Source organism: Sinohyriopsis cumingii, chromosome 7 (assembly GCF_028554795.1).
Source record: "Sinohyriopsis cumingii isolate HCF-2022 chromosome 7, ASM2855479v2, whole genome shotgun sequence".
NCBI classification, from domain to species: Eukaryota; Metazoa; Mollusca; class Bivalvia; order Unionida; family Unionidae; genus Sinohyriopsis; species Sinohyriopsis cumingii.
Window position 1 is genome coordinate 60,398,895 of NC_142967.1, and position 16,756 is coordinate 60,415,650.

At 34.3% G+C, this 16,756-nt stretch overlaps 1 protein-coding gene across 3 annotated transcripts in view; it reads left to right on the forward strand.

Annotated features, from left to right (window-relative positions):
* Positions 1-15,819, forward strand: part of LOC149795353 (uncharacterized) — a 62,610-nt gene extending 46,791 nt beyond the window's left edge. For all 3 annotated transcript variants that reach the window (XM_089965128.1, XM_089965127.1, XM_089965129.1), the window contains 2 exons: positions 6,446-6,675; positions 9,073-15,819. In XM_089965128.1, coding sequence (XP_089821254.1) covers positions 6,446-6,675; positions 9,073-9,261 — 419 coding nt within the window. In that variant the 3' untranslated portion in view covers positions 9,262-15,819. The remainder of the gene's footprint in view (positions 1-6,445; positions 6,676-9,072) is intronic.
* The last annotated feature ends 937 nt before the right edge of the window (positions 15,820-16,756 follow it).

The following is a 16,756-nucleotide window of genomic DNA, read 5'->3' on the forward strand; positions in this document are numbered from 1 at the left end:
CACAGTCGATGATTTTCCCAAATTGGGGTAATTTTACACTGAAGCACACACCTTAATTTCCATATCTCTTGAGTAATGTAAATGTTATTATGACATAGCATCAAAAAGACAATTTCTTGTCCAGATATTGAAGTTTTTAATATGTGAAAAATTTAGTATAATATAAACTGGATAATCCATTGCATTTGTTACTCAGTACCATGAGTTTTCCATACATTTCATGCCCTGATGCTCATTTTTGGAAATAACTGACTGCTCTCACTATTTTTATTAGAGTCTTTGCCCTTTTTGTGTTGAAGCAGCCTATGACAAAATCTCATTAGTGTCAAATACAAGTAAACTAATCAGAATTATTTGAGTACTTTAGTAAGTACAACATGGCATTTTACTGAGTCATTGTTATCAATGAAGATGTTTGTTTCTGTTTTTGTTGGTTTTAATGGCAATTTTTACCCATTATTGGCCATACCATGCATAAGAAATGGAAATGAAATGCCTTTTCCAAGGTAGCAGGCAGGTATCAAACCTGTGACCTATGGATCACTAGTCTTATGCTCAACCAACTGATCTGCCGAAGCTCCCCAACAAAGATCTATATACTCACATATTAAGTTGCTGTCCTGAGGAATTAACCAGTGAAAATATATTTATATTTATGGATTTCACTCAAGGAATTAACTAGTGAAAACATATTTATGGATTTAACTCAAGGAATTAACCAGTGAAAACATATTTATGGATTTGACTCAAGGAATTAACTAGTGAAAACATATTTATGGATTTGACTCAACTAATTAACCAGTGAAAACATATTTATGGATTTGACTCATGGAATTAACCAGTGAAAACATATTTATGGATTTAACTCAAGGAATTAACCAGTGAAAACATATTTAAGGATTTGACTCAAGGAATTAACTAGTGAAAACATATTTATGGATTTGACTCAAGAAATTAACCAGTGAAAACATATTTATGGATTTGACTCAAGGAATTAACCAGTGAAAATATATTTATGGATTTGGCTCCAGGAATTAACCAGTGAAAACATATTTTATGAGCGAAAATCTAGCTTATAATGAAGCTTTAGTTCAGTTTGTGTTTTTCTTCCAGGAATAGACATGATCAAAACCACAAAACTAGGAATCAACTCCAACTTTACTAAAGGAGTAATTTGTTAGTAGGGCATGCCAACTTAGTTTGTATTAAGAGTCTGTTGTCAGTTTATGAACTTTAATAGGCCAGTTTTGCCATACTTGAAAATAAAGATTTCTTGTTATCTCTCACAATGTTGAAATACCAAAACAAGACACTCACTGCTGGGATATATATGTATATATATATATATATATGTATATATATATATATATATATATATATATATATATATATATATATATATATATATACAAGATCAACCATGTACCAAATGTTTGCATAATCCATGTTGATTTTTATTTTAAATATCCAGTTAAATAACACAAAACTAAAGCTTTATAAGTTTGGGAAGGTAATAAACTGCAACAACCCAAGGAGTGTTTTGTGAAAAGTGTTGTATATTCGACCTTGAATTCTGAGGCACTTAAATATGGTCATGACAAGGAACTAAATTCAATAAAATCATATACTTCAAGGGCAGGTCTTCAATGTGCAATGGAAGTTTTTTACGAAATGGAGCAAAATGGAAAGGTTTTGTGTGAAATGGAATTGTAATATTCCTCTTTTATAATACATCTTCAGTATAACCCTTTGATTCAGTGACATGGTGTTGTAAAAAAATGACATAATTTTGGGACTTGGGAACAGTTTTAGGTGGGTGCCAAGTAGCATCAAGAACACACACACACCACACAAATTAAGTATGTATGATAGGTAACTAAGTAAATTATGTTTCACATTACTTACCTTTACCAAATGTCTTAATTAAAAATACATCATTTACTTCCATAACAAACTAAAAATCTGTTATAGAATTACATGTGTATCTGTTACTGGTTTAATTATTCTGCTTACAGTAGATCAGTTTATTAGTAACATAATATTTAGTTTCAAATAATAATTTAACCATTATTTGTTTATGATTTCATTTTGCAAACTAATGTCACTTTCACAGAAATTTTTTCCATTTCATAATGCTGACATTCCATGTTGCATTTACATCTGTAACAATTAGGAACATTTGAAATAAAATATTTGTAACTTAAACTTAAATAATGAAAATATTTTTTAAAGTTCATGATTTGACTGATTAATTTAAGAATCATCAACTATTTTTTTTTGTCAATGCTTCATTCTTCATGTCAATTTTCCTGTTTGCAAGACAAATAAATATGCAACAGCATTGAAACTGATGACTGCTTTTTACCATTAACATTTAATTAAACTAATGTTTGCATGATGTCTAAAGTAATATAGCTGGAAAAATAAGAAAACATGTATGGTTTATGATGATTCTTTTCTGTATTTACATTTATATATTGAATCATTTCCATTTAATGAATGTCCAAAAATAGCCCCTATTCCTATTTGAGACAATATGGTCAACACGTGTAAATTATTACAATATCTTGACTATTATTATGACAAACACAGTATTTATATTTATGGTATTAATTTCAAAGGTATAAAACAAAATAATATCTTTATTTTAAATGCCTATATTCCATTTCCCTCCATTTCGTAAGTAAAAAAAATCCTTTGTGCAGTTAAGATCTGCCTCGTATGCAAAGAAGAAAACATAAAATGGTGCACAAGTTGAGGTTGAGAGATTGAGCATATTAATTTGCTGGTCAAGCCTGTAGGATAGATGAAAAGTACTTTATATTAATGACAATAGTTGTGGGTGTGTAGAAGTTGAGCATCCTATTTCTGGAGCAGGAATGTCTATTGATGTAGCCTTTGCCAAAATAAAACTATTTGTTGGTTAAAACTAATGATGGAACAACTCGGTTATTAGGAAACAAATGTTTTTTTTTCAGACTTTAGCAAATATAGCCAACATTGATCTTTACTTCCTGGTCAATGTAAACAACCAGCACCCAGCAGTGATAGCCTAGTTTTGATTTTTAATAATTGATATCAGGAGCGACAACTCTTCAGACATACATATGGTGAAATGGGTCTATTGACTGTTTTAGATCTAATATGTACAAATATCCAGTGTATTGGTGGACAGTGGAGATTATAATTTTCATGTATAATTAAGAGTTGCTTTCCATCAGTTGATGACCAGAACCTGGACCATCTATCTCATGCCTGTGCTGTGGTCAGTGGTTGTGGACCCATTCACTTGAGTTGTTGAAGCAGAAATGTATCATGCAGATAACACTATTCTGCACAATGTAAACAATTTAAATAAAGTTTATATTTTTGTCACGTTGAATATGGGGTTTAATAGTATGTCTATCAACCCCTCCCAACTCCCCAAAAAACAAAACATCTAATATTCCAGTCAGGTACACACAAACATTATATACACTTTATATATTTATATATGCATTCATGGGGCCGAGAGTGGCCGAGTGGTCTAAAGCACTTTCTGTTACGGATCACTGCCATCTCACCTCTGTCTGCATGGATTCGAGTCTCGATTCAGCCAATGTGGGTATGTGATAAAGCTTGCCAGTAGCTTCTCGTGGGTTGGTGGTTCTTTCCGGGGTTTTCCCGGGTTCTTAATTCCTCCACCATTATTACTGGCTGCCATGTATAGCCTATCGTGTGTTGAAAAATGGCATTAAAACCTACAACAACAACATATAGGCATTCACATGGATTTTAAGCAGAGTATACAGATGCAAGTTTGCTATTTTTACACATTAGCCTGGTTTTGCAGGTCACAAATGATGCCTGTTTATGGCTGTTGCATTCAGAATGGAGTATGCAATAGGTTACAGTGACTAAACAAAGATATTACTACTACTACTACAGCTACTACTACTAATAATAACTGAAAATGTCTCTATTTTTTATAGGTAATTCAAATCTATTATGGAACAAACAAATGAAACATGTATTATGAAATATGTACAATTATTTAGCTTTAAAGACTCGATTAATAATGTAACTGGACACTGATCTGATACCACAGTGACCCTCCTTAATACATGCCCTCTCACAAAAACACTCTGGCATGCATAGACACTTGTTTCTCTATACATGAAGATTTTTGAAATTGAGAACAGCTCCACTTCCCTCTTCATTTTGTCTGTATCAATAAGCATATGTGAAATTGTTAACAGCTATACTTCCCATTCCCAACTGAGGAATGGATGTGTTAGTAGATTTCTATTTTTGTTTTCTTACCAGAAGTGAATGCATGTGCTAGGAAGACATGGAATTTTGAAAATAAAAATATTTCTATTGCAAATTGAAGTAACAGATGAGCAACCTTCCTTCCTATTAGCTCTAGGCCCCTCATAACCTTAATCCTGGCCTGAGTTCTGCTTACACTACATTCAGTTATGCTGAAGAACAATGATTTCATGACCAAATCCTACACTACACTCAGTTATGCTGGAGAACAATGATTTCATGACCAAATCCTACACTACACTCAGTTATGCTGGAGAACAATGATTTCATGACCAAATCTTACACTACACTCAGTTATGCTGGAGAACAATGATCTCATGACCAAATCTTACACTACACTCATTTATGCTGGAGAACAATGATCTTATGACCAAATCTTACACTACACTCAGTTATGCTGGAGAACAATGATTTCATGACCAAATCCTACCCTACACTCAGTTATGCTGGAGAACAATGATCTCATGACCAAATCTTACACTACACTCAGTTATGCTGGAGAACAATGATTTCATGACCAAATCTTACACTACACTCAGTTATGCTGGAGAACAGTGATCTCATGACCAAATCTTACACTACACTCAGTTATGCTGGAGAACAATGATCTCATGACCAAATCTTACACTACACTAAGTTATGCTGAAGAACAATGATTTCATGACCAAATCTTACACTACACTCATTTATGCTGGAGAACAATGATTTTATGACCAAATCTTACACTACATTCAGATATGCTGGAGAACAATGATCTCATGACCAAATCTTACACTACACTCAAATATGCTGGAGAACAATGATCTCATGACCAAATCTTACACTACACTCAATTATGCTGGAGAACAACAAACTCATGACTAAGTCTTACAGTGCATTCAAATTAAAATATGCTTCACAACAATGAGCTCAGACTAAATCATACACTACACTAAATTAGGCTGGAGAATGATTTTCAATTTCTTGACAATGAAATTAAAATTGCAATGGTCCCTCATTTAATAGTCATGGTTCTCTGTACTACTGCAATGGCCACTAATACCACTGACATTGGTATCTGTACTACTGCAATGGCCACTAATACCACTGACATTGGTATCTGTACTACTGCAATGGCCACTAATACCACTGACATTGGTATCTGTACTACTGCAATGGCCACTGATACCACTGACATTGGTATCTGTACTACTGCAATGGCCACTAATACCACTGACATTGGTATTGCATTGAAACATTCTTGTAATGTCTTTATCATGATTTTAGTTGCCCTGCCAAAAGCATGTCTGGATGTGAAACACTTGTCCCATGGTACATGGTTGTCAACAGTACAAGCAAGAGTTTTCTGGATGCCAAATACAGTTGTCCCATGTTACATGGTTGTCAACACTACATGCAAGCATTGTCTGGATGTGAAACACAATTGTTCCAGTAACATGCAAGCATTGTCTGAATGCCAAACACAGTTGTCCCAGTAACATGCAAGCATTGCCTGGATGCCAAACACAATTGTCCCAGTAACATGCAAGCATTGCCTGGATGCCAAACACACTTGTCCCATGTTACATGGTTGTCAACACTACATGCAAGCATTCTCTGGATGCCAAACACAGTTGTCCCATGTTACATGGTTGTCAACAGGACATGCAAGCATTGTCTGGATGCCAAACACTCCATTACCATGTTACATGGTTGTCAACAGTACATACAAAAGAATGGTTTCAGTTTGTTCTCATCAACATTCAATATGGAAAATACTGATTGTAACAATAGTCCAAAATGAATGGGAAATTGTTTAAAGTAGAATTATTTAGGCAGACACTGTCAGAAATTGATTATAAGTCAGATCCAACTGCAAACCACACAGACCCAGAACTGTCATGTGCCAGCAGATCCGGATCTGTGTAGTTTGTTTTACTGATTAATCCTTCTAAACTGCCGGGACCCAAATCTGCTGGATATGATGCATTGGTAACTGGGTTAGTGCAGTTTGTAGTTGGATCATGCTTATAAGTGAATATATGGTAGATGTCCTGTAGAATCTTAATAATATAAACAATACAAAGATGGAGCTTTCTTGTCAGTTTGATTCCATAAATGATGTATTGTTAAATAAGTTCATTATATCTTTTAGATGTTGGATGTGATGGGCAAGATATGGTCATGCCACAAAGTAGACTTGTTGAGCATCAACGGACACCGACTTTTTTTTGCAGCCAGATGTCTCAAGTCACAATCCAAGTGTACTCAGATTCAGAACTGAACATAAATCAATGTATAACCAGCTTAGAGAAAAAAGTGGACATGGCCTACACCAGCACACCCCTAAACGATGATCTCATTGGCAGAATGAATGCACAGGAGGTAAGTCAGGTCAAACAAAGTTTCTTTTCTTTCCTGTATTTGAGTGGTCCATCATCACCTGTGATATTATTAACTGTATAATGATGACATAATGATGTGATGTGATTTTGGATTTTTAACATGACTTTAACAATTTTTCAGTCATATCGCTACGATGTCTGCAATGTGGCAGTTTATAGTGATGTCTAGCACTGGGGCATCATGCTGCAGACATGTAGCATGATGTCCCATCCAGTCACATTATCCTGACACCAGGCCGACCAGTCCTAACACTGACCTCTTAATGCTGAGCACTAAGTGAGGCAGCTGTTAGTATCATTTTTGTAAGTCTTTGGTATTATTCAGTGTATCCCCCAGGGGTGTAAAATTGAGGGTACAAAAAACCTCTAGGTGTCAAAACTGGGGGTCAAATAAAAAATGTTGGGGTCAAAAATGTACTGACAAATTTTCATACGACTCGTACTTTTTCAGCTTGAAATAGGATACTGCAACTTGCACAACATACTCTCTCTTTCTCTAAACATACAAATACACCAACATGCACAATTAACAAACAAATGCATTGTCCATTCAAAGAATAATTTTATTAGTTCATTTTTCTTTTAAAGTCATACTTTTAACAGTCTCCTCAACAATATTATAGCCCAACACATTACATATAAGCCAATACAAAAAGCCAAATAAATCTTTTTAACCAAATGGGAGTTAATTTACTGCCTTTCATCAAATGTGTATTATCATAGGTTTCATTGTACTTTGTCCTAGAACACACTTATCCAAATATCAAGGAGGATAGTGATTCATCTTCTTTCTAATAAGTTACACTTGAACTTTAAGATCTTTCTTTTATTGCAGTAAAAGTTAAAAACCAACAAAATCTGCAATGACCCGCTGACTTTGTAATCCAAATAACGCATTTGTCTCTGCAAGTTTACTGATTTCTATGTTGTGAAATAATGTCTTAGGTTATAATGTGTTCTCCAGATATCTTATGGCGAACGAGGGCCTATTTTTAAAAATTCTAAAATCCTGTCATGAAAGGATTATTCACTTTTGCAGTCTTTGCAATCACGCAATTATTAGTCACACTGGTAATCATAATGAATATTCCAGTCAAGGGAATAATTTTCTCCATTTTTCATTAAAGTTAGATCCACAGTTACTCTTTTGTGTTCTGCTTCTTTCACTTTCTTCGCTAATGCTTTTTAGTGCATGACGTTTTAATCTAGCGATCACTTTTTAGTGCAATGAGCCTTGATGTTAAATATCTAGAACAGCTTGCTGAGCTCGATGGAAATCGCGAGAAGCTTGCGAAATTAGGGGAAGCTACTCCGTCATAACATTGCCTATGCTAGTCTGGTTCATTGTTTTATATGTTCCCTGTGTTGCACTTTGCTATACGAATAGAGGAGTGCAAGGCAGGGAGCAAACAAAGTGGGAAACCAGTCAGTGCCTATACGCGAAGTATATACGATGCCATCCATCATCCAATGCATTGGGTATTAAATAAATCATTATCATATTATGAAAATCCTTTGCATCAAAAAAACGCACGGTAACAAAATGTGTACGTCAATTTTCTCCAGCGTGTGTCCCTGATGCACAAATGTGCGTAAAGGGAAACACTGATTATTTGACCGGGGATTGAACCCACGACCTCCTGCATCCAAGGCAGATGATCTAACCACTAGGCCACCGAAGCAGTCACCACTTAAGTGAGATAATTAATAAAAAAATTTGTCTCAGTTTATCTCAGTCATACATTATGAGCATCTTCTCAGAATCTAAGAAGTAGAAGAAATTACCGGTATATAAGGCAATAGATTTTCACTGTCACTGCTGGGTCCCCGAGTGGTCGAGTGGTCTAAAACATTCTCCATTACGGATCACTGCCATCTCACCTCTGTCTGCACCGGTTCGAGTCTCAGATTCAGCCAATGTAGGTATGTGAGAAAGCATGCCAGCAGCTTCTCGTGGGTCGGTGGTTCTTTGTGAGGTTTTCCTGGGTTCTTCCTCCACCATTAATACTGGCCGCCATATATAGCCTATCGTGTGCTGAAAAATGGCATTAAATCCCACAACAACAACAACAACAACTGTCACTGCTTGCTGGTGTTCACCTAGAAGCTGCCATGTTGCGACTCTGCATCTTTTAATCTACTGTAAAATATACTTCTAACTAAAACTGATATTAATAGAATGCTGCAAAAATAATTAAGCTCTGATGTTGTCAATGGTTTCAATTACCATTTTTAATTTCATTGTGTATTTTCAGAAGATTGGAAGAGTATACTTTTTAGACTATGCTGGAATAGAATCACTTGGCAAACTATATGAAGGAATATGTATTTTGATATTGTCTAAGTATTTTGATATTATCTATGTTATATTTTTCAGCTTGAGGAGTTCTTTAAAACAGAATTGCTTGTTGAATGTGAGTTCCTACAGGAGGAAAAACAAGTTTTGATTAGAGGAACTAAGCAGAATGTGTCCAGGGCATGGAACGAGTTTCAGGAGAAGTTGAGGAACAGAAGAAGAAAAGAGAGTGAAAAGGAGGACACTGAAACAGCATCTGATATCATTTGAGTTTGTCCATTTAACACATTAACCCCTAGCGATGACTTTACGGGGCAGGAGGTAGTAGCCTACTGCCAAGCTCTGTAGCGTCATGATCATGCATGATACACTAAAGTGGGTGGTATTATAGAAAGGTAGACAGATGTAGCTCTACAATGATACCAAATAATCTGGAATATCTAGTTGCACTACAAAATACAGATAGAAAAATCTCATTTTTTGAACCAGACTTTTTTTTACGCAAAATTCGCCCGTGGTCAGAATCCCATTTTGTGTCCAGATTTTAAACTTTTAGGTCTCACATCTAAGGCAAACCAGTATGAACCGCAAACAGACAGATGAGCCTTTGCAAAAAGTAGGATAAGATGGGCATTTGGAATAAAGAGTGGTCTCCATACAAAAATAATGGCTCCATTTAGCAAAAAAAAAAAAAAAAGTCCAACTCTTACCCTTCTGCTCATGCGCAAGTCTAATAGCCAATGAAAATGATGTTTCTAACACAACTAGGCAGTATGTTATTGAAAGATGACCGGGGATTTGGTGTTTTCGAGTCTATTCAGAAATAGCTTTCAAAATGTGTTTCCTACTCGATTTTCAGGCAAAAATGGCAAAAACCTCCAGGGGTTAATGTGTTAATCAAATCAATTTAATCCATGCTTTTCTCTGTTCTAAATTGTATGCATAATATTCATTCCTGACTTCCTTTATAAGCAAAATACATACTGTTATCTCATTTGTTATAAAACATGGTTATATGATCAAGTAAGTAGTTGTCCTCACAGACCAATACTTTTATTTTGTATGTATTAATTTTCTGTATTTAATTTTTTTTAATATAAAACTGAATACATACCTAATAATTTTTGTTATGCTGCAATAGATAATTCATCTTCTTAAATTATAGGTCAAAAATTATACTTAAGGATATAGAATGTCCTAGTCATTGTGAGTTACAGATTTGACATTCGTAATCCAATTAATCATTACTTACTCTAACACTTCATACACATAATTCCAACATGTTGTTACTATATATATATATATATATATATATATATATATATATATATATATATTCAAACTATACAACTATATATATTAACTGGGTCTTTGAGTTACAGAGCCCATTAACTTGCCCAATGTGTACAAGCAAAGGAATGTATACATAACCTTTTTTCATTAATTGTTGAAACTCGTACAGAACAAAGAGGTTACTTGATCCATTAAACTATATTGACAAAACTTTTATCTTCAGTGTAGATTTTCCTTTACTTAGCACTGACACAACTTGCATTTTAAAGTGATTTTTGTTGTTGTTGTTGTTGTTGTTGTAAAGGATTGGTTTGGTATGGTGCTTTATGGCACAGCAACACAAGTAGGTTATTTAGTGCCAAGGCATTTAAAGTAAAGTATCCTGCACAAGGACACACCATGTTAGCTAACCCAGCCTGGTCCAGATGGTTAAATTTGAACCCACACTCTTTCAGTCACGGGTCCAGAAAGTTAACCACTGAGCCACTGTGGCTCTCCATCTTAAAGTAGAATACACTTTATGGTCAGGAAAGTCGAGGGTATGCATGTTGCATCTGAAAAAGTGATGGAATATTTGTTTAGATTATACTTTGACGATACAGTATGAAAAATTTCTACAATTTTAAGAGGCAACAGAGCAGATTAAGAAAAATAATATATTCCATTTGATGTGAATGTATTAAAATTCATTGTAATCCTCCCTCTAAATTTTGTTCAACAAGTTTGATTTTTTTTGGCAGGAAGCTTACCTGGTCTATTTTTCTTTTCAGCAAGTATACCTAAAATAATTTGCCAACAACCTGTCCTGAATCTTTAAGGTTTTATCTATAAAGTGACAATTGTTGATACATGTAGAGGAAGCTTTTGTCTATAGCTTTGATTTTTGTGGTACTGGTAGTTGCATCTTTGTTGTTTTATTATTAACCACTTCAGTAATTTGATGACTGAAGTGCATACAGATCCATACATGAAATTTAAGGGAAGATAATGTAAAATTATATTGCACTGTAAATATAAATTGCGTAAAATTAATATTAGATCATGTAACTAGTATAAGTTCAATTGTGGTAATTAATATTCCATCCAATATCTATATATTAAAGATGTCTTTTCATACAACAGTTGAATATTCAGATAAAGTCCAACTAGAAAATTCATTGAATATAATCAAATTATTAATGCGGGTGTTTTTATTATTAGTAGTATTGTAAGTATTACACCTTAGCAACTTCAGTGCCTATCCAGTCGATGAAAAGCTGAATAAATGCCATATATACTGAGCTAAAGCATTGCTATGAGAGAGAGAGAGAGAGAGAGAAACATATAGATCTGTTGTTTCTTGGTCAGGCTATAATGCTGCTGTTAAATCATTATGGCTTATTGCATGAAAAGTCATTGGCAAAAAGTTAAAGTTGCAGTATCAGACTGAAGAAAACAGGTGAGTTGGTTATGATCCTAGCAGAAAGTTTAGACACATTAGCCACAACATTATCAAAATTTCTTCCCAAGACAACTGTTCTGAAAACTTCCACCATGTCCACAGTCCTGAAAGAAATAGTTCCTTTAAATTTCAAGCCTGCTAATGGTGTAAATTACATTGTCTTTCATTGTCATAGAACTATAAGATTTTCTTGATTTAATGTATGATACTTTCAGCTGTACCAAATTATATCCACAATCAGCTTTTGAAACACTTGCCACTAAACATTTTCAGCGAAATATTTCATGATGAAAAGGAAGACTGATCTCAGATCATATGATTGTACTTCAGCAACCATGAAAAAAAAAAGACAAATGACAGACTCCTCTAACATCTTGAATCCAGAAAACTATTGTCCAATTTTTAATTTGGATTAAAGAAGCACTATTGACCATCTTGTCAGACTATAAACATTTATTAGAACAGAATTCATATACAATTAGCCTATAACATCCATCTTTTTTGAACTGGAGAAATGTATGACATCACATGAGATTATTTGTAAAGGTCTGTTTACCTGTCATTATATGCAATTTTTGCAGTGATAGAGATTTCAGAGTTGGTAGTCTCAACCGTTTCTAAGAGCTATCCTTCAGATATGGGTGTACTTCAAGGCAGGGTTTTCATGCCAAAACTTCGTTATCATGTATCGGCTTGCAGATGCATGTTGTGATACAAAATCAGGAACTTAAAATTCGTCTGGGGCAATTTAGAACTTCTCCTAATGAAGCAAATGACCCATCACCTTATCTCAGATGAACAAAACTGGCTTTTCAATATATGTACCACCAAACTACCATCCATTGCATCTAATCCTGTATATCATGACATGCCAAATACTAAACCTTGTACACATAGAAATTAAATTCCACCACCTTTGTTATCACAAAAATCATTCGATTTTTCCCTGTTCAAAAAGTCATCTACCAATCATCTTATTTTCCAGAGAAAATTCAATGAAATCAAAGCCTCCTTTTAAACCTTTCATGCACATGCATACATTACCCTGTCTGATGGATAGAAAAGACAGCTAATAATCTGTTGAAGTCATTATTTACCTTGAAATCTCATCTCTTTCATGTGCAGTGATTGGAATCTGATTTGGATTCACTTACCTTTTGACAAATACGTTTATCCCACTGTCTTTACATGCCTGGAATTTATTGATAAAATATGTTCTTTTGTATGCAAGGTGTGTGTCTTTATTATGGTTCTATTATACTTATCAAGTGACATGCTTAGGTACTTGTGCCACACAGTTTCATTGTTTGTATAGCTTTAGGACATAATGTCAATAAATATCATAATATTTCCATTCTAGCTGTATAAAGTGAAAATCAAGATGAAAAAGTTTAGTATAACATGATTATAAATGGTATTATTTTAATATTTCCAGTCTAGCTATATAAAGTGAAAATCAAGATGAAAAAGTTTAGTATAACATGATTATAAATGGTATTATTATTTTAATGAAAAAGATTTGGGAGAATATATTCAAGGGGATAAAATGATGCTAGACCTTCCAGCTAAAAATAACAACAGTACATCTAAGACAGTGCTATGAATGATGTGAAAAATGTGATTTAAATTGTGATCTTGAGTCATACACAAGCCTACCCACATTATCTCATCACATTTTCACAAGGACTGTATTTTTCTAATGATAAACACATGGGTCTGAGGCCCAATTTTTTTCATGCCTTCTGATTGTGAAAGAAGGGAGCACACAAACACACACACACACATATATATATTTGTGTTTTTTTTAAATTCAGTACAATCCTGATTGCTTATAAGACAATTTCAGAGGATTATGGTTGCTTTGATCATATAATTAGATATTGAGATTTAGATAGTCTTTACATGTTAATCATCTGGTAATTCATTGTCAGCTAAATTGGATGGCCAGGTTCTATAATAATTAAATTTTAACTTTGCTTTTCATTCTATTTGAATGTAATGTTTTTCTTACTCATCTTTTACTCAGCTGCATTTTTTCTGAGAATTACAAGTATATTACCAGTAGAAAAATGTAATAAATCTAGGGTATGTGCTATTTATATGTACATACCGATTTCTATAGATTTATGATATTTTTATAATTACTTGTTTGATTGTGGGAAATCGGTGTTCAGGAAATATTCCTCGACCCTAGTAATGAGCCAGTTCTAGGGGCAAATGTCACAGAGTGCAGTATTGATGAGATTTCATGATGGCATGGTTTAGTTTTGTATGAGTTAAGGTCAAAGCCACATAAGTGGGCCTTTAGCCAAGTAATTCCTATTAAAATCTAATTGTGGTGATTGTTTGGGTAAATCTGTGTGAACTATTTGTGATAGAGACTGATAATTTGTTCAGTGGAATAATTGGGAAGGGATTGTTCCATTATTTGGAGATGCCATTTATTGTTGCTGTGATGGTAAATGTGGTTTAGAGTTACAGGCGAAATGAGCCTTAAAATCAGTTTGACTGACCTAGGGTTAGAGTAGGAAAATAGTTCCTTATAATTTGGTGGTTGAGTTGTATTTATATTTTCATGGTGTGAAGTACTAGCGCTATGTCACGGAAACGTAATAAGGAAAAACCACACAGTTTTGAGGTTGGCATGCTACTGAAAAGTTGTGATGCAAATTTGTAGTTGTGATATTTGTGGTCATGCATTGATTAGAGGAAGATTATTTGTAGTCTCGGTATGTTGGAATTATCAGTTGTTGTCGAGAAGCCCTTGGAAATAAGGGGAAAACAAGTGACTTCTAGAAAATTCACTCCAGGGTTGGATTTGCTCAATAAAGAGACCCCTTTATCTTATTACAGTACTATGGGTTTTTCAATGGGTATTGCTCAGTAAAGAGACCCCTTTGGCTTATTACAATACTATGGGTTTTTCAATGGGTATTGCTCAGTAAAGAGCCCCCTTTGGCTTATTACAATACTATGGGTTTTTCAATGGGTATTGCTCAGTAAAGAGACCCCTTTGGCTTATTACAATACTATGGGTTTTTCAATGGGTATTGCTCAGTAAAGAGACCCCTTTGGCTTATTACAATGCTATGTGTTTTTCAATGGGTATTCCTCAGTAAAGAGACCCCTTTGGCTTATTACAATACAATGGGTTTTTCAATAGGTGTTGCCTGGTATATTTTGAAAACTACCGAATATAATAGCAGTAGCTTGTTGTGTTTCCAACAGCATCAGAAATCTCAACTGCTATGATTGATTGTTTTGCGGATTTCAATCTAGTGAGGTTGGAAGATTTTGGAATGAATTATTAGAATGAACCTTTTTCACGGTGTGAGATTATGATCCTACATTAAATATCCATAGACATGGACCCACTATTAAAAGTCCTATAGACTTCCCATGTAAAATTCTTTAAAATATATTTTTTCACAGATATAAGTGAACTTCTAAGTTATTTCCTGTAGTTTCATTTTTATTATTGGGAAATCAATTTCGTAGATTTCTTGGTTACTCCAAACCATGAATTTAATTACTCGATAAAAAGAATGAATATGTGATACAAATAGCATCGTGCACACACACACACACACATATATTCTACAAAACGAGGACATGAACATATTTATTGAAATAAATTTGTTTTGGAAAGATCAGTTGTACTATGCTTTGGATATATCTCGTTTTCAAATCGATTTGTAATTGAGTCACAAATATTACTATATTTGAACTTTTATCTTCCAAACAGGGACACACAGATATATACTAAGTGTCGAGATTTATACAGTCAGATCGGGGACATTAGAGAAATATGTGCTTGGATTCTAAACAACTATGAAAATAATCCAGATATGATTGTACTGACAACTTGTGTACATAGTTACCGTCCATATTAACACACTAAATTGAAATTTATGTTGAAGTTTTGCATTGCTTTGAATTTACACACAGGTACATTTTTATATACACCAATTCCAAGAAACTTAGTCATCAGAAGTGTTCGAAAATATGGAACACAATCTGCATGCTAAACGTTCAGTTAAAATCATTTTACTGACATGTACACATATTTTAAATTAAAATATCAACAAAAAGAATGATTTTCAGTTTTATGTTTTTGAAATCACCATACATGGATTGAATATACTTCGTCTGGAATCAGAAATAAAATAAATTAGCATAAGTAGTTAAGTGGGATACCCTAGGGACAATGGGACTTAGCATTAAAAAGACCCCTGGGACACTCTAGGGACAATGGAAATTTAACATGGACAAAAATCGTGGGTCACTCTAGGGACAATGGGAATTTAACATAGAGTTTGGGACTGTCTAGGGACAATGGGAAATTAACATGGGAATAGAGTTTGGGTTTGTCTAGGGACAAGGGGAATTGAATATGGGATTTTTTTTATTTTTTTTTTTAAAAAAAGTTTTTTTTAAATTTAAATTTAATTTTAAATTTAGAAAAGGGGTAGGCAATGGAAAGGCTATCTCTTTTCGAGAAATATGGCTGGCCCTGAAAAGGGCCTTTGGGTTTATGTTAATATTAATATTAACATAGATGGCATCTGTCACATCTTCTTCTTCTTCTTAAACTCCTTCTAACTACCGGTCCATACACAAGTACCCTCTTGAGACATCCTTGTCTTTCTATGTAAACTCTCCTCATCCATTGACTAGTATCTGTCCTATCAACAACAGTCCACTTGGACCTGACATACATGAGCATGTCTGTCCTAAACATCATGGAAGACACAAGGGTGGATGACTCAACTGTGGTCCACATCTTGAAGCGACGAGAATAGGTGAATCAATGCAGTGAACTGTGCTTATTTATAGGTACAGGAAGGATTGAAACGGATTGAATTCATTCACCAATCCGAACACGCGTTACAAAATTCAGTCAGCTCGCATCCAATCCGAAGAGAGCAGTCTGTGACGTCACGTGGTCTATATAGATTCGTTAGCGCTTGTGTGCAGTCAATCTATGCGACAGTGATTCAACATGAAGGAAACTCAGAAAACGATCCATTG